General features: G+C 42.3%; 1 protein-coding gene across 14 annotated transcripts in view; it reads right to left on the bottom strand.

The window, feature by feature from the left end:
- The window catches only part of LOC102935534 (semaphorin-3D), a 188,660-nt gene that overhangs the window by 96,826 nt on the left and 68,135 nt on the right, over window positions 1–23,699 (bottom strand). For all 14 annotated transcript variants that reach the window (XM_037889257.2, XM_037889263.2, XM_037889255.2 and 11 more), the window contains one exon: window positions 5,225–5,385. In XM_037889257.2, the coding sequence (XP_037745185.1) occupies window positions 5,225–5,385 (161 nt within the window). The remainder of the gene's footprint in view (window positions 1–5,224; window positions 5,386–23,699) is intronic.

The raw sequence follows: 23,699 nt of genomic DNA on the forward strand, positions 1-23,699 counted from the left end.
TTCATTGGGCTGTATGTTTCCATGTGATTTTGGACTAAGGAAAGTGTTCCAACATGCGGGGAAGCAAGTTCCATGAGAAGAAACCCACCAAGGAGGTGACTGTCATTGTGCATCTGGGGCCATGTAAACTGGTGGGCTGATCCAGCAGCAGGGGGAAGATGAAAGCAAGCTCCAAACAACAGCTTGACTCCAGTTCTCTTCTCAGGGCTTTCTTTACTAGCAGACATGCAGACCAAAACCAAACACAGGCAAGAACAGTCCCACTGCCCCCCCTGGGCTTGTCTTAGCTTCATAGCCCTTCCAGCACTTCTTCTAGAACTTCACAGGCCACCCCAGCTGAGGCTTCTCTCCGGGTAGCTCCTGATCTTTGCAGGTGGCTCTTTTCAGGTCTTACATCCTGACTGGTGCAGAGAGCCCCTTCCCTCACCTTAGGTCCCCACTGTCTGCTCCTCTGCATAAGAGGTAGGAAGCCCTGTATCCAATTTCCTGTAAGACACCTTACCTGCAACTACATTTCCCAGTCTAATTGGTCTGAGGGCCTTAACAGGCATACTTGCATGTGTGCATGAGCCCCACGGTTCAGTGCCCTAATACAGGCCCACTCCCACATTACTGCTATGCTAAAATTCCCGTTAATTCAGTCCAGATTTAGGGAAAACTCCCACTGATTTAAATAGAAGTTTTGCTTGAGAATGGATGGCAAAATGGGGCCCTTATCAAGTGTTTGTTTTACTATATGAGGATGGGGTCTGTCCAAAAGTGAAAAGAGATAAATCACAGGACTGTTAATCCACATGCTACCCCTCAAACATTCACATGGTGTTGCCACAAAACAAGCTGCAAGCTAAGGATGCCCTCAACTACAACAATTTGTGACCTTCTGTCAGTGCACATTGTGGCAGGTCAAAATAACTCATTCCAAAGAAGAGAGTGGGGATGTGACATGTTTATCTGTTTGGCCCATATGTGGATGTGTTTTCTAGCAGTGACAGCTCCTGTAGGCTGGCAGCTTTTCAGGAGTTTGTCAGCTCTTGATAGCATTCCTATTGCTGCAGAGAAGGGTGGGTCCCACTGTAGATCGCACAGTGATAACCACGCTAACATGTAACCCTGCTTACACTGCTGAGGGCTGTAAGTACATAAGATGCAGAGGAATATGGGAATTCCTGTGCAGCATTTTCACCAACATTTGTACAGTTGACTGAAGTTATTTCCTTTATTTATTCATTTAAATTTAAAATAATAAGCCAAGGCTCTAGGTGCCCTAACAATACAGTAAATGCAATGAATCCCATCGGTATAGAAGTAATGATTTCAGCAGGAACTCAGCCAGCCGGATGCCTATCAAAACTCCTTTTCACCTCTTCATCATTGTGAGGAGCATGCTCTCTTCAAAATCCTTTCTACTGCCTTCCTTTTAAACTACACCCTCTAACGGTTACAAACTACTGTTCTTCAAGTATACCACCTAGGAGTGACATGCTGTAACAAACATCCACTGGTGCTCTTTTCTGTCTACTTCTATGCTGATTTTGCGGTTATTATTTGTTTGAAGAGAGTCACAGGGTCTCTTCTTTATAAGCAGTTTGCAATATCCGTCAAGTGTCTTAAGCTCTTTGGACGAAGACATTAGGGCATATGCCTATGAGCTCTCTTATGGAAAAGCCCTATGGAATTTAACAGAAAGCCCTCTTGAGGTTTGTAGGTCCTATGTAATTTCATAGAAAATTCTATCCCTGCTATAGAAAGGTGATCCTATTCTATTAAGTGCTATAGATTTATACAGTAATATCTAAAAAATCCTAAATTAATTGATCTATAATTTTAATGGTATTCATTCCTTTTACATTCTACAGGGCGATCGTGACTATGCTGAAAAGGGGGTAGTTTTTCAACCATAACACAGTTGACACATTAATAGATGGGAGTTATCAATCACCTCCACAATTACCTAGAATAAGCTGATTAAAAGCTACAACAATTAAAGAAACCATGTACTTGAAGAAAAAAAAAAACCTGTTAATTGGTGATGAAACTGTGATATGACAGAATACAGAAGCTATATTTTTTTTAAAAAAAAGTATTAAACTAATACTCCTCATCAAGAATTTCGCAGTGGGTAGCTGCTCTGTCTCTTTCCAACATATGTGACTAACTATGCTGTAACAGAAAGTTGTAAAAAGGTATTTTTTTAAAAAAAGGGGGAAGGGTCCCCTGCTTTTGAGGCTTCTTTAAATACTATTCCGGAAATACTGTAACTTATCTGAACAGACCCTACAATGTAAATTTGTCAAGTGAATGTATAGAAAGTAGCATTCTAAGAGAAAATAGGGGGATATTCAGAGTTAGATATTCAGGGTTATAACTGTTCTTCTAAAAAAAGAAAAGGAGGACTTGTGGCACCTTAGAGACTAACAAACCTAAGGTGCCACAAGTCCTCCTTTTCTTTTTGCGGACACAGACTAACATGGCTGCTACTCTGAAAACTGTTCTTCTGAATCCCCCAAAACAGAGTAACTGCCTATATGCACATCTCTAGATTCACTAGGTTTATAAAATTCAAACACTGTTCATGCTCTTTTTCCCTCCGATGAATGAAAACCTGTGCATTAGTTATACAAACTTTCAGTCTGACTGCAAACCTCTTGTGCCCGTCTCAAACCTCTAAGCAGGATTCTTGTATCATCCTTCTGTAGAGTCATTTGTAATTGTACCATTTGCAGGAAGAAATTTAATATCCTGATATGTTGCTTCTACCCCTAATGGACACCTACAGCACAATACCCTTTTTTCAGAAGACTCTTAGTTCAAAGAGTACAAAGGAGACACTTCAGACCCTGGTAGTCCCAACATGTGTGGTTTCCTCACACAAGGAAAGGCTGCAGCTGAGCCGAGTGGCACAGAGCCAATCAAAACCACAGTCAGTCTAAACACAGCACAGACCAACACTACATTCTGACACTTATTTGCTACTGGAAAGTACCCTTTGGCATTTGATACTGGAGAGTAACCTTAGGCTACAACGTACGTGAAATCTCTCTCTCCCCCTATCATTGTGTAAGTATCTTATGGTTATGGATGCCAGCACTAAACAGATAAGACAGACAGACTGATACATAGATGCCAATATTGTAAAACTTGAGTACCTAAAATTAGGCATTGAAATCCATACTTAGGCATTTAAATAAATGGTCCACTACACAAAAGTTCTTCCCCCTCCCATTGAAATTAATGGGATAAGTAGGTTCTCAGCACCTTTGGTCACTTATTTAGCAGCCGAAATATACCTTGTGTGGCTGTCTTGTGATAAAACTCCAGACAGTTAAATGAAACTCCATAGCAAAATTGTGAGTGAAAACTGGGTTTGATCCTGGGGTACATCTACACACATAGCCTCCTGTGAAGTTAGAATCTACTAAAATCTGCAAATTTTATGTAGTTACATATTTCAAATTATCACAGTATCAATCAATTTTTCACTTATTGATTTTGATTTATCAGAAGTAAATTTTAGTTCTATTGTAAAGTGAGTTTACACTCTGGAAAGCACTTCTACAGAAATAGCAGTATGTGGTTCCATAGTAATTGTCTCAGTAACTTCAGCCTGAATGCTGTGGTGCTTAAAGTAGCAAAACTCCCACTGAAATCATTGGGAGTTTAGCTAAAGTAAGGACTTGTAGAAACAGAAATCTGCCTCCCTTACAAGTGATTTCCCCCTCTTCCACTGCCCAGTTGCCAAAAACTGGGATAAGAAAGTGTGCGGTAGGAATAATTCTGTTATCCATAACTATCCCTAAGAGATGGGTGGGTGCCATTTGTACATTGTCACAATTCTGACTATACTATTGAGCTCTACGATTGAAAATGATCATTCGGAAAAGCATACAAAGAAATAGCAATAAAAGAATAAGTAATAGCTATTCAGATTGTGAAGTCTGATATTAGAAACTCTTTTCTACAGTGCTCTCATGTCTTCCCTTCAGACAGATGGGCCCAACCTGAGTTACACTGGTATAGCCCACAGCAGAATTTACCTTTTAGAACCTCCTGTTGTATTTAAAGACAATATAAAACACAGCTGAGGATCTAACTTTCTTCAATCAGAAACATACATGTGATCATCAAAAAGCAGTTTTAGTTGGAGTTTTTGTGCTAGTACTTGGTTTTTATACACTAGGAGCCAAAGGTATGTGCAAAAAGCATCAAATCATCATCCCCACTGGAAATATTGAAGGTTAAACTGACACCCTTCTCTTAGATATGGTCTAGAGCAGTGATTCCCAAACTGTTCCACCGCTTATGCAGGGATAGCCCCTGCTGGGCCGGGCCGGTTTGTTTACCTGCCGCGTCCGCAGGTTCGGCCGATCGCAGCTCCCAGTGGCCACGGTTCGCTGCTCCAGGCTAATGGGAGCTGCTGGAAGAGGCGGCCAGTACGTCCCTCAGCCCGCACCGCTTCCCGCAGCTCCCACTGGCCTGGAGCAGCGAACCGCAGCCACTGGGAGCCGCGATCAGCCGAACCTGCGGACGTGGCAGGTAAACAAACCGGCCCGGCCCGGCAGGAGCTTTCCCTGCACAAGCGGCGGAACAAGTTTGGGAATCACTGGTCTAGAAGTAACAAAATTAATTTTACCCAGGGTAGAGGCATGGGCTATGTATGGTAGCACCCAACAGAGGTCCCTTGTAACCCAAATAATTCTCACTATTAGTACAGTTAAGAATATTTAAATTGTCTTCAAAATTTTGAGTGCCATTTAAAACACAGCAGACTAACATACTAATGGGACATATTCTACGCTTAGTTAGACCCACAACTCCAATGAAATCAGTAAGCAAGGACAGAAATGACCTCACTGTTTGTTTTTTAAATTTTTGTCTTGCAAATGTCTCCATTAGGCTAAAGGGAAAAAGAAACAAATACTTTGAGAGGTGTCCTTGCCATTTGTTGATATTTTGGTTTCATGAAGTGCACGGCCTCTATAGGTATCCGACCTAATATATTTCTTTATTGCTACAAGGGGTCACACACACCGACAACCTCCACTGATTAAAAGCAAACCATGTAACAATGGGAGGTGAGATTATTAAGTCCGGTTACGAGGACGCATCACATAGCGCATTTGCCATTTAGCCAGCGAAGACAGAAAAAAACAAAAACAAAAACACAAGACCGGGAAAGGGGCTGAAAACAAACTTATCAGATGAACTGTGTAGAAAACAAACTGACCTTTTTTACATTTTTGTTTAAATCAACCAAGCTGAGCAGAAAGATGTGGTCTTTAGCTCCGATTAGCAGCCAGCCTCTCTCCTCATCTAGCAGCAGGGTCCGAAAATCAAACCCCTCCGCTGAGCCCAGGAATGGGATACAGCTGTTTGAAAGCAGCAAGTCTGTGGGAAAATGAAGAAAATCTTTATAATCAAAATGTTTACATATGACTCATTGGTGTCTGTTATAAATATATGCAACCACCATGGAGGTTGCCGGTGAGATAACTGCAGCGGACAGCATATCTTTCTGGAGTCAAAATACAGTTTTTGTTATCCTCAAACATGATTTTTTTTGGCTTTCAGTTGGGTTATATTCACTTTCACAACTGATTTTTAATGTGTAAAAATTTGTTAATAAATATTTTAAAAAGTCTCTGAGGAATAAGACTTTTGGAAGAAATTGGAAACAGGGAAAAGGCAAAACTTTGGAAGAAATTTGCTGCTACTTTTTCTTGCTGCTATAAAATCTGGCCATATTATTAACATTATTCTGTATTTTAATTTTCCATTATGATTATTCACCCCACTCAAGGATGAGGACCCCAATGTGCTCAACTCTACACAAACAATGTAACAATAAAGACAGTCACTGACCCAGAGAAATATCAGACATGATGTAACAGGTGAACCAAAGAGACAAATTAGGAACGGAAGGATCTGAGAGATTGAGGTAATAATAAAATTGATAGAGGTTAGCATAAAAAGTGAGACAACGTGGATGAGGCAATATCTTTTATTGGACCAACTTCTGTTGGTGAGAGAGACAAACTTTCGAGTTACACAGAGCCCTTCCTTCCTCAGGTCTGGGAAAGGAGAGGATCACAGCTAGATACAAGCTCAAACAGATAGGTTAGCATAAGTAGTTAGCACATGTTGTAAGGGACCATTCAAGGTGAAGTGGGCCAATTAACACCCCTGTAGTCATAGGACAAAAAGGGGGGTTAGTGGGTTACAGATTGTTGTGATAAGCCATAAATCCAGTATCTTTATTAAAACCATGATTTTTAGTGTCTCGTAAAGTTATGAATTTAATCTCCCAGGGTTGTCCTTTGAAGGTGTTGTGCAGCTGTCCTTTGAGCCTGGGAGCTCAAATCCGTAAGCTAGACACTAAAAATCATGGTCTTAATAAAGACCCTGGATTTGTGGCTTATTACAACAATCTGTAACTCAGGCCATGTCTGTGTGTGCAGCGCAGCAGCGGCGTTGCTGTACTGACATAGCGTCTGCAGAGCTCTCCCATCGGCACAATAAAACCACCTCCACGAACCGCGCAAGACACAGCGCTGTGTATACGAGCGCTTCTGTCAGAGTAACTTATGTCGCTCACGGGGGTGGAATATTCACATGCCTGAGCGAGTATGTTTTGCCGATATAGGCTGTTGTGTAGACATAGCCTCACTAAGCCCCCTTTTTGTCCTATGACTACAGGGGGGGCTAATGGGCCACTTCACCTTGAATGGTACTTTTGAATATCTGCCAACTACTTATGCTAAACTATCTGTTCCCTCTTGTATTTAGCTGTGACTCTTAGGGTATGGCTACACTACTGCCTATGTTGGGAAAACTTATCTCGCTCAGGGGTGTGAATATTCCACTCCGAGTGACACAAGTTACACCAACATAAGCGCTCGTATCCACGGCACTATTTTAGCAGGAGAGTTTGTCCCACCAGCATAGCTTCTGCTGCTTGCGGAGGTGGCTTTATTACGCTGACGAGAGAGCTCTCTCCTGTCAGCATAGAGTGCCTTCACCAAATGCGCTGCAGCTGCGTTGTAAGTGTAGACAGAGCCTAAGTACCTTTCCCAGGCTTGAGGAAGAGCTCTGTGTAGCTTGACAGCTGTCTCTCTCACTAACAGAAGGTGGTCCAATAAAAGCTATTACCTCACCCATCTGGTCTCTAATATCCTGGGACTGACATGGCTGCAACAACACTGCACAGCATAAAAAGTCTCAGTTTGCCACTTGTCTACCCATACGGGTGGTTGGGGTGTACAGGAGCATAGTATTAACATTTGAAACAATCTAAGCAATACATGTGAGACTCAGGTATGGCACTAAGGCGCAGTCTTGCAGTAGGGGGCAGTATGGAGACAAACCAGCCCAGCCAACGCTAAAGGAAGCTTGCAAGGTGCCTGAGCCAGGCACAATGGCCCAGGTCCTCAAGATATTTAGCTACCTACCTCCAGGAGCCTTGGAGGAGCACAGCCAGTGTACCCGCATGAAAAGGAGGCAGCGTGTGCTTGCCCCACATTGCTGATCTATCAGCAGAGGAAGTGAGGCCATTGCTAGGCCCCTCCATTCGCGTTGTCTAACCTGAGCAATCAAGTGCCCAGACTTGAATTGAGCTGTTGCTTTTGTGAGACATCCACTTTGGCCAACACTGGGGATTGAACAGGGGAACCTCCAAAGCTAAAAGCATGAGTCTCCACTGCTTGAATTCCAGAGACCCCTTCAGTAGCACGGGCTTTATCTGACTCTGTGGATCCGTGACAGAAGGGGACATGTAACATATGCCAATCAGTGAATTACACTTGCACACAGAAGAGCGCAAAGACTATGACTGAAACCAGCTCAACAAAGCTCCGAAGGACTTTCTGCCTAGGGGCCCTCTTTCAGGGTTCTCACAGGGAAAGCAAGCATAAACCAGGGCTAAAGTTGACCAACCAATTCATCTACTGATATTCTTCTGCCTGACAGTCCCCATAAACACCTCTGTTCTTAGCACATCCTCTGATTCTAAAGCAGATTATTAAGATAGCCCCACCTCTTCCAGTTTGATTTCTTTTTACTACATGTCCAGCATGTGGCAGTGCTAGATCAGTTTTCCCTTCACGCTGTGGAAGAGAGCCCTAATTTGGGGAGAACACACTTAAACATGCAGAAATCATGCATGGCCTGGTTCCCTAAACCGAACCACACACATCTTTCGGGAGAGACAGATGAATCCAGGGATCAACAGAACAATATCAAGGTTCCTTCCTTCTCAAGGTGGGTGGACTTACTCCCACCCATTTATCTAACCAGCATGATTTATATGCCCAGCACGTGAAGAAAAATGTTATCGGGCTTTCATGAACAGGAACTCCCCATTCAACAAAATAAAGGGAATACCCCAGAGGACTCTTGCACGCAAACGGAGATATGGCAGACACTATAGACTGCTCAAGGATTAAGCCAGTTTCTTGGGAAAACAGTATTGGGGAAGAAAAAATAAATATTTTATCATTATTCATCTGCTACTGAGGGTATTGTTTCAATAGTTATAAGCTGGCTCTTTGTCATCGTTATGTATGAAGTCCAGGTATTATTGTCTGGCTCATTATTGAATGTTGTTACAGCACAAGCTGCAGACAAATTGCCCTGTACTGAAGCTTCTGTTCCCTTAGGTGAGATTTATCTGGTGCTATTTGGAAAAGTCTTAATTTAAATAGGAAATTAATTCAATTGTTCTGCCTAAGCTGTTTTGGGCAAGGGCTGTCTTTGCATGCATCTTTTAAAGCCAAGGATGTTGCCGGTGTTTAGCAAATAAATAGTATTTTACAAGGGCTGTCTCTTACACAGACCAAGAGCACAAGAAGGGAACTAGGGCTGCACAGGTTTTCATGGCATGATGCTATGAACACCTGAGCCCTGTCCAGACTGCTCCTCAGGCTAAAATGCAGTTGTTGGAAACTGGGTACCAAATTTTCCAGTGGAGACAAGGCAGCTTAGCCTGAATATCTCCATTTATCCACTGAGCAGGTACAGCACACATAGTTAGCTTACCCATACTGCTCTGCCAATGGAGGTTGAGGGGATGATTTATTCTCCATGATCCATTCATTTGTTGGCCTCTCTGTGGAGGCAGCCAATCAGTGCCACTTATAGTGCGTTTTTTCTTTTTTTTTTTATTTGTGTGTGATGTGGACATCTGTCCACTGGGAATTAAAAGTTGTTCAAGATTTTTTCCAAAGTTGTTGTTAATATTATTTGTATTACTGTAGTGCCCAGAGGTCCCAGTCAAGAATGGGGTCCACTGTACTGGATGCTGTGAAAATACATAGGATAAGATTCCCTGCAGCTGTGCACAACAGAGTAATGGGTTACAGCCACTTAATACTCCCTCAGGCTACTCTAACTTGAATTAGCAGTGGTCCCTAAGGCCCTGTTCAGCAGCTGAGTATTGCTGGAGAGCATCATGCTCTAGTCACTCCTCCCTCCTGCCCTCCCCCTTTCCCCCATGAGCTCTACACCATTCTGGGATAAAAGGGACGGCAGAGATCAGGGTGTCTGGCCCATGCTACATGTAAATCCCTGCCCTAATGACTTTGCAATCTAGATTAAAACAATGCATAAGAGTTGGGTGTAGCAGACAATGGATGGGCTCAAGGAGGAGAGATGAGAGTAACAGCAATGGGAACACACAGCTACATAGATCAGCCATGGATAATTTGTTGGATTTAATTTTAAAGAAACAGGAGATTTTAATGAACGACTGTAGGCTGGTGCATTTTAACAGTTGCCCCCTCTTTTTTTTAGTCCCAAGTCTCATGAGCACAAAATCAAAATGATAGATTGTGTGATGTGTCTAAATGAGACCACTGACCTCATTTTTATCTGCATCCTAGTAAACCAGGATTTGAATCTGGGTATCCAGCGATAGACAGCTACTGCCCTCTCCCACCTGGCTCTGATTGCCATAGCTCATAAAATCAGTCAACATGCTAAGATATATAGCAATGGAATCCAACATATCTGAGAGAGGAGGAATGAGGCACTGGTTTCCTTTTTCATTTGCTTAATTGGAAGGAAATCTCTCTGCAATGAGCATCCCAAAAGGATAATACGTCATTCCTTCTTCATGAGCAAATACTGTCAAGAAAACTTAAGTAATCATCTCAGACAGCTATTAAGGGGAAGTGAAAGGGTTGTCTCATGACTGGAACACTTGACTGGGAGCCTGGAGAATTTGGACGGATTTTCCATTGTCTTGCGCAGTAATTTATCCTGCACAGAGGGTGAAAAATGCTATCAAATGGGAACAGCCGCATTTCACACTGACTTTACGCAGGGGTCAATGCCAACACAAGGTGCAAAGCAGTGAAGGATCCAGCTGGCAGTGTTTTACTTTTAACTAATGTATTTCTGAAAAAAAGCTTGCAAATTAGATTCTGCCTATTGCCACTGATAGGATTAAAACTGAGATGTGACCCATTAAAATCTTGCAAAGCAACATTAGCAGAGAACTCATTAAATTACTGCCAAATTAATCATTACAACCACTCACATTAAAAAGAAGCCAAACTTATGGGTTTCCCCATGCCCCTTTTGGGTAAATCTATTAAAGGTGATCAAGGATATTAAAATGATCAAAGTTATCATGAAAAACAGCCCTGTCCACTGCCATCCAGGAGAATTTATTGCTTCTCGGAGAAATGTGTAGATTTGCAGCACTGCACCTTGATCAGTTAGTGGCTGACTGATTCCAACCGTTAAACTGTGTTCTCATATTGCGCAGGAACAGAGTTAATTATACATATGGTCATTTATTAATGTACGGTGAACATTCACTTTAAGAGGTATGCTTTCTGTTTTATTAAAGATTAAAGTCTTTATCACTTCCTCAGAGGCTCCGGTTGGGTCATTAAATCGGCATGCAGCTAGTTCCTCATCTACATTAATGTTTGCCCATTAAGTGGTGGAAATTAGTCATGCCATCATTTTTATTAATGGAGAAAAGCATCTCAGTAAACCTGACTGGCTATGCCAGTACGATTGTTACTCTACAGTACAGCAGTGCTGTAATAAAAATACATTGTATTATGCATGAACATGCCACTGTTTGCACTGCTTACCAGGGACTTTAATGTGTAACCCCACCCCCGATTGCAGTTGTGCAGATAGTCCTATTGACTTCAGCTGTGCAAGACTGGGCCCTTATTCTTGGACCAGTGCTCCATCACAGCGTTCGAGACGCTGCTAGCTGGAGCCACTCTCATTTTGATGACCTAATAGAGCCATTTTTCTAAATTATGGGCCAGGTCCTCAGCTGGTATGAATGGGCACAGCTCCACTCATTTCTAAAGAGCTGGGCCCATTTACAGCGACTGACGAGCCTGCCTTAAAAGCACATGTGTGTATGTGTACACATTTGAATATACTTTTTTTTTTAATATCCGGTGGCATTTTTCTCAATAACTGTGGTGTTAGCTCCTGGAGTCTTGACTAAGCTGCTATTTTAAATTTCCAAGAGTAGCAAGAGCTGCAGAATGAACTAGATAGGTGCGGTGTACAGAGCATTTCATTTCCAAACAAATTTGACTAGAGAAACAGCTGCACAAATAACAGTTAAAGTATTATTATTCCAGAGATGATTAAATGCTGCTTTGTGACTTCATGTTATTGGTGAAAAATGCATAAGGCCCAGTTCACAAACTCCATGTAGCCAAACTAAATAGTTAGCTTTAGACAGCACAAATGAAAACGTATCCGAAATATTTGTTATTATGAAGAAGACCTCAGGCTGTGGATTTGCACAGGTTCCCTTTTTCCGAGAGCAGCTTATCTTTCTTGCGTTACTGCCAAATAAAGCAAAGTCATCTTTGTTACCAAGGCAGTTCAATTCACAGATTTTTTTTTAAATGGAACTATGGCCATTAAAGGTTACACATGGAAAGTTTAATCCAGCACAAATTATTTACAGCCATGCCAGCCCTGGAATACCACCAATGGGTACAAGCCACATCCTACCACCCTATTCACATGGCAGGTCAGCGTGGAATGGAAGAAAAGAAACCCCATCCTTGAAACAAAGCTCTCTCTGGGAGAGCTCATGCAAATTAGCTTCCCATCACATTTGTTCCACAATTCCCAGTTCTCAGAACTGCACATCCTGCCTCTCCCCCATCCACCTCCCACAGCTTCCTGCTGTAACTTTCCTGCAAGCCTCAGGTAGACAGTCTGTACTGTTTCACTGGAGTCCATTTCTCCTCCTCTCAATTGCCATTTTAAGTGAACCCAGTCATAGGGGAGTAGCTGAGAAGCCCTACTCTCTAATATCTTGTCTAGCGGTGTGGGGGAAAGGTGCTGAATCTTTAGCCTAATGGACTCTTCTCTTCCTCTCCTGAATCCTCACAAAAAGGAGTTGCCAGCCTGGGAGAAGCCAATAAATGTAGCCTTCTGCCCTATCTTTTAAAGTTTTCCCTCAGTGACTGAGGTTCAGGCATCTAAAGAAGAACACATCCTCTATATTGGGATGTTGGGACACTTAATATGCTCCTCATTGAATCCTCAAATTGTTACTAAAATCTGGATTACAGTTTTCACCTGTGGGATTGGCAGGACTATTCACTGAAAGGGCAGCTGTAGAAGGACTTGTGCTATCTTCCACACTCATTATCAGGATTTAAACTTCAGGAATCTCCCATCAATCTTAAAATTGTGAAGGAGGCAAATCCTTAATCTATTCGGCCACAAATCCCCTCCCCGATCTGTTCCCCACATATCTACCAACCAATAAAAATGGAAGCAACATGCCACACAGTTCAGCTAGGGATTGTCCTACAAACTGGAGACAAAAGGGACATGAACTGGGGGACTCCTAGGTCTACAGTTGTTCAGGTCCTAAAAATGGACTTTGACGTGAGCTGAATTAGAAATGTCCTCCTAGCCTGGAGCGCTCAGAGGCTCTGTAGGTCAGTAGCAGTAGTTCATTTTGTCTGGACCAATGAAATTATAGAATTGGACCCACAATATTAAAGCGAGAGTCAAGAAAGCCCTGGCTGGGATGGTTTAGTCGGGGATCGGTCCTGCTTTGAGCAGGGGGTTGGACTAGATGACCTCCTGAGGTCCCTTCCAACCCTGATATTCTATGATTCTAGGAATGAACTTTCACCTTAAGATCCTGTTCCCTTACCTCCAAATTTCTCATGTCTGGTGTGAAGGATTTTAAAAGTATCATGAGCACAAGGTAAATAGTGCATGCAAATACGCACTAATCAGAAGTACAATCAACACAAAGGAGACATTTTGTGGGTGGAAAGACTGGCAAAGTTCTCTCTGGCTGTCTTATTTGAATGGTCTGTGTTAAATGGATTTACTCTGAACCCCTCTTCCCCACTGCCACATCTGTCCCCATCACCCTGGCCTGCCATCCCTCTTCCATGAATTTCCTTACCATATTTATTTGAGTGCATGATCCAAAGATCTCAAGTTCAAACCAGACTACATTCTCTGAGGGATGCTCAGCTACCAGAGGGCAGGCTATGCTACAAAGCACATAGCTACCACACTGAGTAAAAGGTAAGGACTGGCCTAAAGAGACTAGGACTAGCCAGCGCATACAAAATTTTAAATTGGCAACAGAATGGGTTCAGCAGAAAGCTGATTGCATCAACATGAGCCCAGCCATTCTGGGAGACATATTAACTTCCATTAATACAGCCCACAGTGCAGCAGATTCAGCATTTGGTCACAGTCATAGTCAGTGGCTCAGCAGTCAAGTAGCCCTTTACAATTCAGATGTTCATGTTGCACATTTCAGGCAAATCCAGGTGTTAAAAATGTAACAGTCATACTTACCACTTACAGCAAATAGAGCTTTACGTTCCCAGAGAGTCATACGTACAATTATCTGTGGTACTATGCCTCATTTTAAAACAAAATAACTGTCATTACACTTGTCTTCAAAATAGCACCAGCTTTTTACTTTAAAATGTATTTTGCTTTCGAGTTACTCAGAAAGGATTGTTTTCTAACACTAAAGTCCTATCTACCTTCAAAACCGGTCAGATTTTGCTTGTTTGCAGTGCGTTTTAAGTCAGAAACATGACTAAAAATGGGTACTTTGACCTTCGCTATCCTTCTGCAATGACTTTTATAGCACAGTTTGCTCCATTTACAAGTTGAATGATGATTTTTCTCACTGCGAGCTCTTCAGGTTCAAGCTAGGTTCATCCTGCCACTTATATCATCACCATAAAAAAAAAAAAAAAAAAAAAAAGATCCTGCAAGCTGGACATAGCTGAAGGTACACAAGGCAGACTAGAACCCAGCTCATTTTTCCCGAGCTGTACTGGCTTTGAGGACCTAACGTGAGTAAACAACTGGTTTTGCCTGGAAAGCACATGCATGGCTCTAACATACAGGTGAAAAAGCTGCCCTGCTCCTTCTCAGAGAGCATTTGAGTAAGGAGCAAAAGTGATGCGCAGGGAGGAAGGTGAGTGGAGATGTCAATCAAGAGACTGCTCATACCATGTGGACCCAAGCTCATGGTGGTTCTCTCTGCAGACACACAGAGTTGATGACAGGCTGAGGGAATGGCCAATAGTTCTATGCACGGACCAGATCCAATGACCTAAATTTCCATATGGTGAAGAGGCTATAGGAGATAACGTCTTCTATTCCTTCCATAGCCTGTTCACCAGAGGGCAAATTCCGAAACCTCACCCAGTTTTTCCTCCTTGCCCCCGCTACCCACTGGGAGTTTTACCATTGATTGTAATGAGGCTTGGGATTCAACCCTTGTCTTGAATAGGAATTTGCTTAAATAAAGACTGATGAAGAACTGTGTAAGGTATTCACAGTCTGGCTCCAGTAGAATACGTGATACTAGTGGTAGGTGCTGATACATGTGGTTCTTAGTGTGATTCATGCTTGTCTGACCCACTTCTTGGACCATGTGTTTGGTGCCAGAATTTGGCCCACAGGGAACAGATCTGTTGAATACAGAGGTTCCAGTTTATAAAGTGTTTTTTAAAAATAGTATCTCCACCCTTAAAAGTTTCTCCCCAGTTTGAAACTTATTTGCCAAGTCTCTGATGAGAGCAATTTTTGATAACCAAGTAGACAGGGGTTTATAAGTGAAACAATGGGAGACCCTAACCTAGCGTGGCGTGAACAACTCTGCTATGATAAAAGTGTTAAATGACTATGGACCATAAAGCACATTAAAATCAATTCTAACGGGCTTGGGAGAGTAGTAGAACAGCACAAACTTTTTCTGAAATAGGTGAATTGACAGAGTTAGGAGAGTTAACACAAACATTTATTGGCTTAGTTGTCTTTAAACTACTTTCAGTACCTTCTTTGTAAGAATGTTTCATTGACAAAAGAAACCAAATAGGTGCCTTATTATTTCTATGACTGTGAAAAAAAATTGGTAATTTTCTTATTAGCATAAGAGGAAAGTAAGAACTAGCGGGGTTCTCTCAGATGTAGTACTGTTTAATTTTCTAATGGTCTCTGAGTCAGTATAAAGTATAAAAGGTGTTAATTTTACACCCTGCTATGAGCTCATCAGGTCTCACCCCCTAAATTGGGTTGGGCCTGGTCAAGACTTGGATGTGACAGCAATGGAAAATTAAAATCAAGGGCCAGATCCTCAGCTTGACTTCAATAAGGCAATGACAAGTCACAGCAGGTATCCATCCAGGCCCCAGTTTGCTGCCGAAAGTTGTGCTGGCAGTTCTATAGACGACATTCTTCCCTTAGAATCAGTACTGAGAGAAAGCCCCCTCATGCTGTCACATGAGATATAAATGTGAGTCCTGGCTACTGATAGTAACTACATGAATAAGGTGTCCTGACCACATTAGTGTTTAGGTAATTATATTCTGCCTAGGCAGTTCCAACAGAATGTAGTGAGGTCAAGGTTTCTAGTTTGAGGTTAAAACCAATAAAACCACATTAAAAAAAAAATCTGAGAACAGGTTATTATAAAGCACAGATGGGGGGGGTGCAATATTTATTTTATTTAGTTCAGAGAAACCTGTTCAAAACACTGCTAAACAATATTTACTCCAAAATGGAGCCATTACTTGTCTAAAAATAAAATAAAACAGGAAAAATATTGAATATCCTGTGTATGATCATCTTTGTTTCCTGTCCTAAACCATTTTGTGGTCTTGCTGCAAGTTGTTAAACAGCTTCTACACTTCATCCCATTCAGTGAAAAAAATATCATTCAGTGGTTAGGTATCTGACCTAGATCTTGGGTAGACCTGGGTTCAAGTCCCTGCTCTGTCACAAGCACTCCCTTATGTTGCCTGGGCAAGTCACTTGGCCTCCCTATGCCTCGGTTCCCCATCTGTAAAATGGGGATAATAGCACCACTGAGAGGTAGGGCAGTGCTATGACATTAAAAATCGTGAGATGTTCATGTAATGAGGGTCATAGAAATACCTAAGATAGACATAAAAAAATAGCTGCATTTCAGCCATAAGAGTCTTTCAAGAGTGTGTAGAATAATAACCTCATAGGTAAAGTGATTTAGAATCCTCTATATTTTATGACACTTTTTTACAATGCAGGCAATTATTTTATTGTATAGTTAGTTTAGAAACAGACTAAATTCTTAATGGGGATTAGAAATAGGGACTGATTTGTTTTGTCTCATGTGGGCAGAATTTTACCAAACATTTCATCTCATCAATAAAAGTGAATCCCATTACAGTATTTCATTGTGGAAAGAAGATCACAAAATATTTTGTGTGGGTGAATTTTTTCATAACTCCCATTTATGCTATATAAACTGAGTAAAACAGAGTTTAAACTATTTACTCCTGCAGCACTTGCATGTACTTGTTAGACACTCATTTAATTCTAATGGGCTATTCTTGTTAAGAGTTAAGTTGTTTTTCTCAATGGTGCTGCTAATTAATGCACCCTAAAAGCAGAACCATTTTCAGCAATGAAAAAAATCTGCATGGTAATAGCTCAGATTAGCATAATAAAAATTCTGAGATGGAAAACTAAATTATATTCTCAATTACACTTTGATATTGATGGAGTTGAAATTCTGATAAGACATCTGGAACCAAATGTCACTGTATATGTTGATTTTTTCTTTAAAACATTATTTATTTCTAGTAGAGTAACAGATAGCACCCCCAACCAGGGTTGGAGCCCCAGTGTGCTACATGATGAACACATGGCCAGACACAGCCCTTGCCTCAAAGAGCTCACAATCTACTTCAACACAAAACACAACTAATCAGAAGGTACGGGGCAGGGAAGATGAAGGAAACAATAAGGACATGCATTTACACAGGCCAGTTGTGTGCACTGCCAGATTACATCAGATCGGTTTGGGAGTTTTTTTAGTTATAATATATAAATAAAGAGATAAACTAAATATAAACTACAGGCTAATATTATAGATCAAATAATGCAGGTGGGGGGATTGAAGCAGCATCTGCATGTTTTATGTATAACCTTTGCTGTCAGCATAATACTCATGTAGAAACACACATTTTTCATCAGAACATCTCAACGCATTCTACAAAGGAAGTCAGCATGAGTATCCCCACCCTACATGTGGGGTAGTGTTATGCTATACAAAGCACACAGGATCTTTTATGAGAGAGAAGGCAAATACGCCATATTTATTGAAAATACAACAGTTAGCATATGCTTTTCAGTCACACACACATCATGCACACAGCCCTGCCAGTTGATGTTTTTATAGTTACCAGTCTGTTGTAGCTCCAGTCAATCTAACGGCCAGTTAGTCTGAGCACGAGTGAGGAGCTGGACTCTGTCGGTTGCGATCCGATGCTCAGAGGTTTTGGCAGGACTGAACCCAGAGTTTCATGGCAAAACACCCCAGCTTTATATTTGTAAATTCCCATTTGAGTCCATGCATTTTGCAATGTCATCCTGTAATCATTAGTCCTTAAGTGGTGGTAATCTTGGGGTTTTCCGTTGTTATCATTTGATGAAAGAAAAGGAGTACTTGTGGCACCTTAGAGACTAACCAGTTTATTTGAGCATGAGCTTTCGTGAGCTACAGCTCACTTCATCGGATGCATAGCATATCGTGGAAACTGCAGAAGACATTATATACACACAGAGACCATGAAACAAAACTTCCTCCCACCCCACTCTCCTGCTGGTAACAGCTTATCTAAAGTGATCATCAAGTAGAGCCATTTCCAGCACAAATCCAGGTTTTCTCACCCTTCCCCCCCCCCCCCCAAACACACACACATACAAACTCACTCTCCTGCTGGTAATAGCCCAACCCTCTTTGAAACCTCTCTTTATAATGCGCATGATAATCAAGGTGGGTCATTTCCAGCACTAATCCAGGTTTTCTCACCCCCCCCCCCCCACACACACCCCCTTCCAAAAACCACACACACAAACTCACTCTCCTGCTGGCAATAGCTCATCTTACAATGTGCACAGCAATAATCCAAGTTTAACCAGAACGTCTTGGGGGAGGTTTTGCAGGAAAAAAACAAGGGGAAGACAGGCTACCTTGCATAATGACTTAGCCACTCCCAGTCTCTATTCAAGCCCAAATTAATAGTATCCAATTTGCAAATGAATTCCAATTCAGCAGTTTCTCGCTGGAGTCTGGATTTGAAGTTTTTTTGCTTTAAGATAGCGACCCTCATGTCTGTGATTGCGTGACCAGAGAGATTGAAGTGTTCTCCGACTGGTTTATGAATGTTATAATTCTTGACATCCGATTTGTGTCCATTTATTCTTTTACGTAGAGACTGTCCAGTTTGACCAATGTACATGGCAGAGGGGCATTGCTGGCACATGATGGCATATATCACATTGGTGGATGTGCAGGTGAACGAGCCTCTGATAGTGTGGCTGATGTTGTTAGGCCCTGTGATGGTGTCCCCTGAATAGATATGTGGGCACAGTTGGCAACGGGCTTTGTTGCAAGGATAGGTTCCTGGGCTAGTGGTTCTGTTGTGTGGTATGTGGTTGTTGGTGAGTATTCGCTTCAGGTTGGGGGGCTGTCTGTAGGCAAGGACTGGCCTTTCTCCCAAGATTTGTGAGAGTGTTGGGTCATCCTTCAGGATAGGTTGTAGATCCTTAATAATGCGTTGGAGGGGTTTTAGTTGGGGGCTGAAGGTGACGGCTAGTGGCGTTCTGTTATTTTCTTTGTTAGGCCTGTCCTGTAGTAGGTGACTTCTGGGAACTCTTCTGGCTCTATCAATCTGTTTCTTCACTTCCGCAGGTGGGTATTGTAGTTGTAAGAATGCTTGATAGAGATCTTGTAGGTGTTTGTCTCTGTCTGAGGGGTTGGAGCAAATGCGGTTGTATCGCAGAGCTTGGCTGTAGACGATGGATCGTGTGGTGTGGTCAGGGTGAAAGCTGGAGGCATGTAGGTAGGAATAGCGGTCAGTAGGTTTCCGGTATAGGGTGGTGTTGATGTGACCATCGTTTATTAGCACTGTAGTGTCCAGGAAGTGGATCTCTTGTGTGGACTGGACCAGGCTGAGGTTGATGGTGGGATGGAAATTGTTGAAATCATGGTGGAATTCCTCAAGGGCTTCTTTTCCATGGGTCCAGATGATGAAGATGTCATCAATATAGCGCAAGTAAAGTAGGGGCGTTAGGGGACGAGAGCTGAGGAAGCGTTGTTCTAAATCAGCCATAAAAATGTTGGCATACTGTGGGGCCATGCGGGTACCCATAGCAGTGCCGCTGATCTGAAGGTATACATTGTCCCCAAATGTAAAATAGTTATGGGTAAGGACAAAGTCACAAAGTTCAGCCACCAGGTTAGCCGTGACATTATCGGGGATAGTGTTCTTGATGGCTTGTAGTCCATCTTTGTGTGGAATGTTGGTGTAGAGGGCTTCTACATCCATAGTGGCCAGGATGGTGTTATCAGGAAGATCACCAATGGATTGTAGTTTCCTCAGGAAGTCAGTGGTGTCTCGAAGGTAGCTGGGAGTGCTGGTAGCGTAGGGCCTGAGGAGTGAGTCTACATAGCCGGACAATCCTGCTGTCAGGGTGCCAATGCCTGAGATGATGGGGCGCCCAGGATTTCCAGGTTTATGGATCTTGGGTAGTAGATAGAATATCCCAGGTCGGGGTTCCAGGGGTGTGTCTGTGCGGATTTGATCTTGTGCTTTTTCAGGAAGTTTCTTGAGCAAATGCTGTAGATGCTTTTGGTAACTCTCAGTGGGATCAGAGGGTAATGGCTTGTAGAAAGTGGTGTTGGAGAGCTGCCGAGCAGCCTCTTGTTCATATTCCGACCTATTCATGATGACAACAGCACCTCCTTTGTCAGCCTTTTTGATTATGATGTCAGAGTTGTTTCTGAGGCTGTGGATGGCATTGTGTTCTGCACGGCTGAGGTTATGGGGCAAGTGATGCTGCTTTTCCACAATTTCAGCCCGTGCACGTCGGCGGAAGCACTCTATGTAGAAGTCCAGTCTGCTGTTTCGACCTAATAACATCAGCCACACTATCAGAGGCTCGTTCACCTGCACATCCACCAATGTGATATATGCCATCATGTGCCAGCAATGCCCCTCTGCCATGTACATTGGTCAAACTGGACAGTCTCTACGTAAAGGAATAAATGGACACAAATCAGATGTCAAGAATTATAACATTCATAAACCAGTCGGAGAACACTTCAATCTCTCTGGTCACGCAATCACAGACATGAGGGTCGCTATCTTAAAGCAAAAAAACTTCAAATCCAGACTCCAGCGAGAAACTGCTGAATTGGAATTCATTTGCAAATTGGATACTATTAATTTGGGCTTGAATAGAGACTGGGAGTGGCTAAGTCATTATGCAAGGTAGCCTAAACCCCCCCCAAGACGTTCTGGTTAAACTTGGATTATTGCTGTGCACATTGTAAGATGAGCTATTGCCAGCAGGAGAGTGAGTTTGTGTGTGTGGTTTTTGGAGGGGGGTGTGTGTGTGGGGGGGGGGGGGTGAGAAAACCTGGATTAGTGCTGGAAATGACCCACCTTGATTATCATGCGCATTATAAAGAGAGGTTTCAAAGAGGGATGGGCTATTACCAGCAGGAGAGTGAGTTTGTATGTGTGTGTGTTTGGGGGGGGGGGGGGGGGAAGGGTGAGAAAACCTGGATTTGTGCTGGAAATGGCTCTACTTGATGATCACTTTAGATAAGCTGTTACCAGCAGGAGAGTGGGGTGGGAGGAAGTTTTGTTTCATGGTCTCTGTGTGTATATAATGTCTTCTGCAGTTTCCACGATATGCTATGCATCCGATGAAGTGAGCTGTAGCTCACGAAAGCTCATGCTCAAATAAACTGGTTAGTCTCTAAGGTGCCACAAGTACTCCTTTTCTTTTTACGAATACAGACTAAGATGGCTGTTACTCTGAAACCTATCATTTGATGGTTATTGTCAGGCTTCCCATCGTTATCTCCTATTTGTTGTCTTGCCTTTGGGGGTGGCTGCCTCACCTCTGAGGCCATCAATGCTGCTAACATGTTTAGCATCCGATACAATGGACGTTTTCTGATTTTCTCCTGGTGTTTTCAAGTCTCTCAATTTTTCCTGACCATCTGGACAATTGTGATGGCTTTCACACCTCATCTTTTCCTGATGCATGCATTCCTCATTCACACAAACAATCTCTCACAGAGAAGACAGCAGTATTTTATATTCAGCCGAATACATTGAAAATTAAACAATGAAATATTGTGGTCAAAACAGTTTACATTGTGGCTCAGGCCTTTAACATTCCTTTAATCTAATTAACAGACACAATACAAGATCCAGTCTTTTACTCACTAAACCTTAAACCAAAGAAATGACTAGAGGGAAGTTTATAATGCATATAGGGAACAAGATCCCAGTCTCAGGCAGTCATTCCTGCTGTTAGGGTAGCTGGCAGAATTAATTCAAAAGCTTACATTAATTTTTATAGTACAATTATAAAATCCTGTCCCTACAGTAGAGGGAGGCGTGGAGACTCACCCAAAAATCCAGTGGCAGAACTCAGGTGCTCCTGAGTCCCAGGCTAGTACTCTACCCACTAGGCCATGATGCCTCCCCCTGTAATGATCTGATCTGATCGCCCTGGAGATTGAAATCCTTTATCTAGTCGCAGGGCAGCACATGCAGCAGCAGTGCATACTTCTTCAGGACAGCTGGGACCCATGCCAACGCACAGAACTCCTGCCCTGTCTAATGCATGTTCCTCAACCCTAAAAATCCTCTCTACCACCCTCTGCATATACTTATCCCCTTGCTCCTGGATAATCTTTGCAAAATCCAGTTGCAAATTGGACAGTGTAACACAAGTCCCTATTTAAGCCTAGGTTTCCTACTTGGACACTAGAGGAAGCTACAAAAATACCCTTAGGTGCTAATAGGATACCCTAGCATCTCCTTGTGCCATTTTAAAGACATATAAATAGCACAAAGACATGCATCTGATGAAGGGAGCTGTAGATCACGAAAACTTATGCTCAAATAAATGTTAGTCTGAGATGCCACAAGTCCTCCTCTTTTTGCGAATACAGACTAACACGGCTGCTACTCTGAACATTGATCTAGGTAAGTTACTCTGAGCAAGTATCAGAGTAACAGCCGTGTTAGTCCGTATTCGCAAAAAGAAAAGGAGGACTTGTGGCACCTTAGAGACTAACCAATTTATTTGAGCATAAGCTACCCTGTAAGGTATCTACCATCCTGATTTTATAGAGTGATTTCTTTACTTCTATTTCTATTAAAAGTCTTCTTGTAAGAAAACTGAATGCTTTTTCATTGTTCTCAGATCCAAGGGTTTGGGTCTGTGGTCACCTATGCAAATTGGTGAGGCTTTCTCACGAAAGCTTATGCTCAAATAAATTGGTTAGTCTCTAAGGTGCCACAAGTCCTCCTTTTCTTTTTCCCACCTGAAAATGCTGCCATACTCAACCCCTGTTTTTAGGGTAGCAACCCATTAGTATTTTCTCTTCCTCCTTTTTAACTGATTCAACACTTTCTCCACAATCCAGTCCATTTCCTCTCTCTCTCTCATCTTTGTGAACCCTAAGAATTATGGGGCAGTGTCTTGTGAACTCAGGATTTATCCTCTTCCAAGTGAGGCCCTTTTGCAATTATGCAAAGAGAAGAGTGTTGTGAGCTACAAGCTGTTTACATTGTTATGAGGCTGATGTGGGTCAGCTCTTCAAGGTTATTCTTAGTTCAACTGCTATGTAAACTACTGATGTCATTGAGTGGAAGTTGCCCTGCAGGACATAATATATGTGATAATTATAAGCCAGAGAATACAGCATATCGTCAGATATGACTCCAAGTTCTCTAGTTCAAGGAGGAGGGAGAAACCTGTTAGTTTTCCGGGTGTAGCTCTGCAAAAGAGCCAGAATGAAAAACAGATTGATTCTGTGCACGTGATATCCCAGATTTTTTTCCCCAAGCACGATAGTGCTGCCCACCCAAATTCATTTAGAATTGATTTAAGTTTGTATGTCAGAAAGCATCTTTTGAAGACCATGGAAAGGAAAAAATTAATATGCTAGCTAACCAACACCCTCAGCCAGGACCTTGTAACAGAGCATGCAGCTACTGATGTTCTGCTTGTTTGTCAAGCAGCTGCATCGATTTGTGATGATCCCACATCAGATGAAATGACAAGTGATAACACTTTGCACTCACATAACAACACTTCTCATCTGTGGATCTCAAAGTGCTTTGCAAAGGTGATTA

This window comes from Chelonia mydas, chromosome 1 (assembly GCF_015237465.2).
Source record: "Chelonia mydas isolate rCheMyd1 chromosome 1, rCheMyd1.pri.v2, whole genome shotgun sequence".
NCBI classification, from domain to species: Eukaryota; Metazoa; Chordata; order Testudines; family Cheloniidae; genus Chelonia; species Chelonia mydas.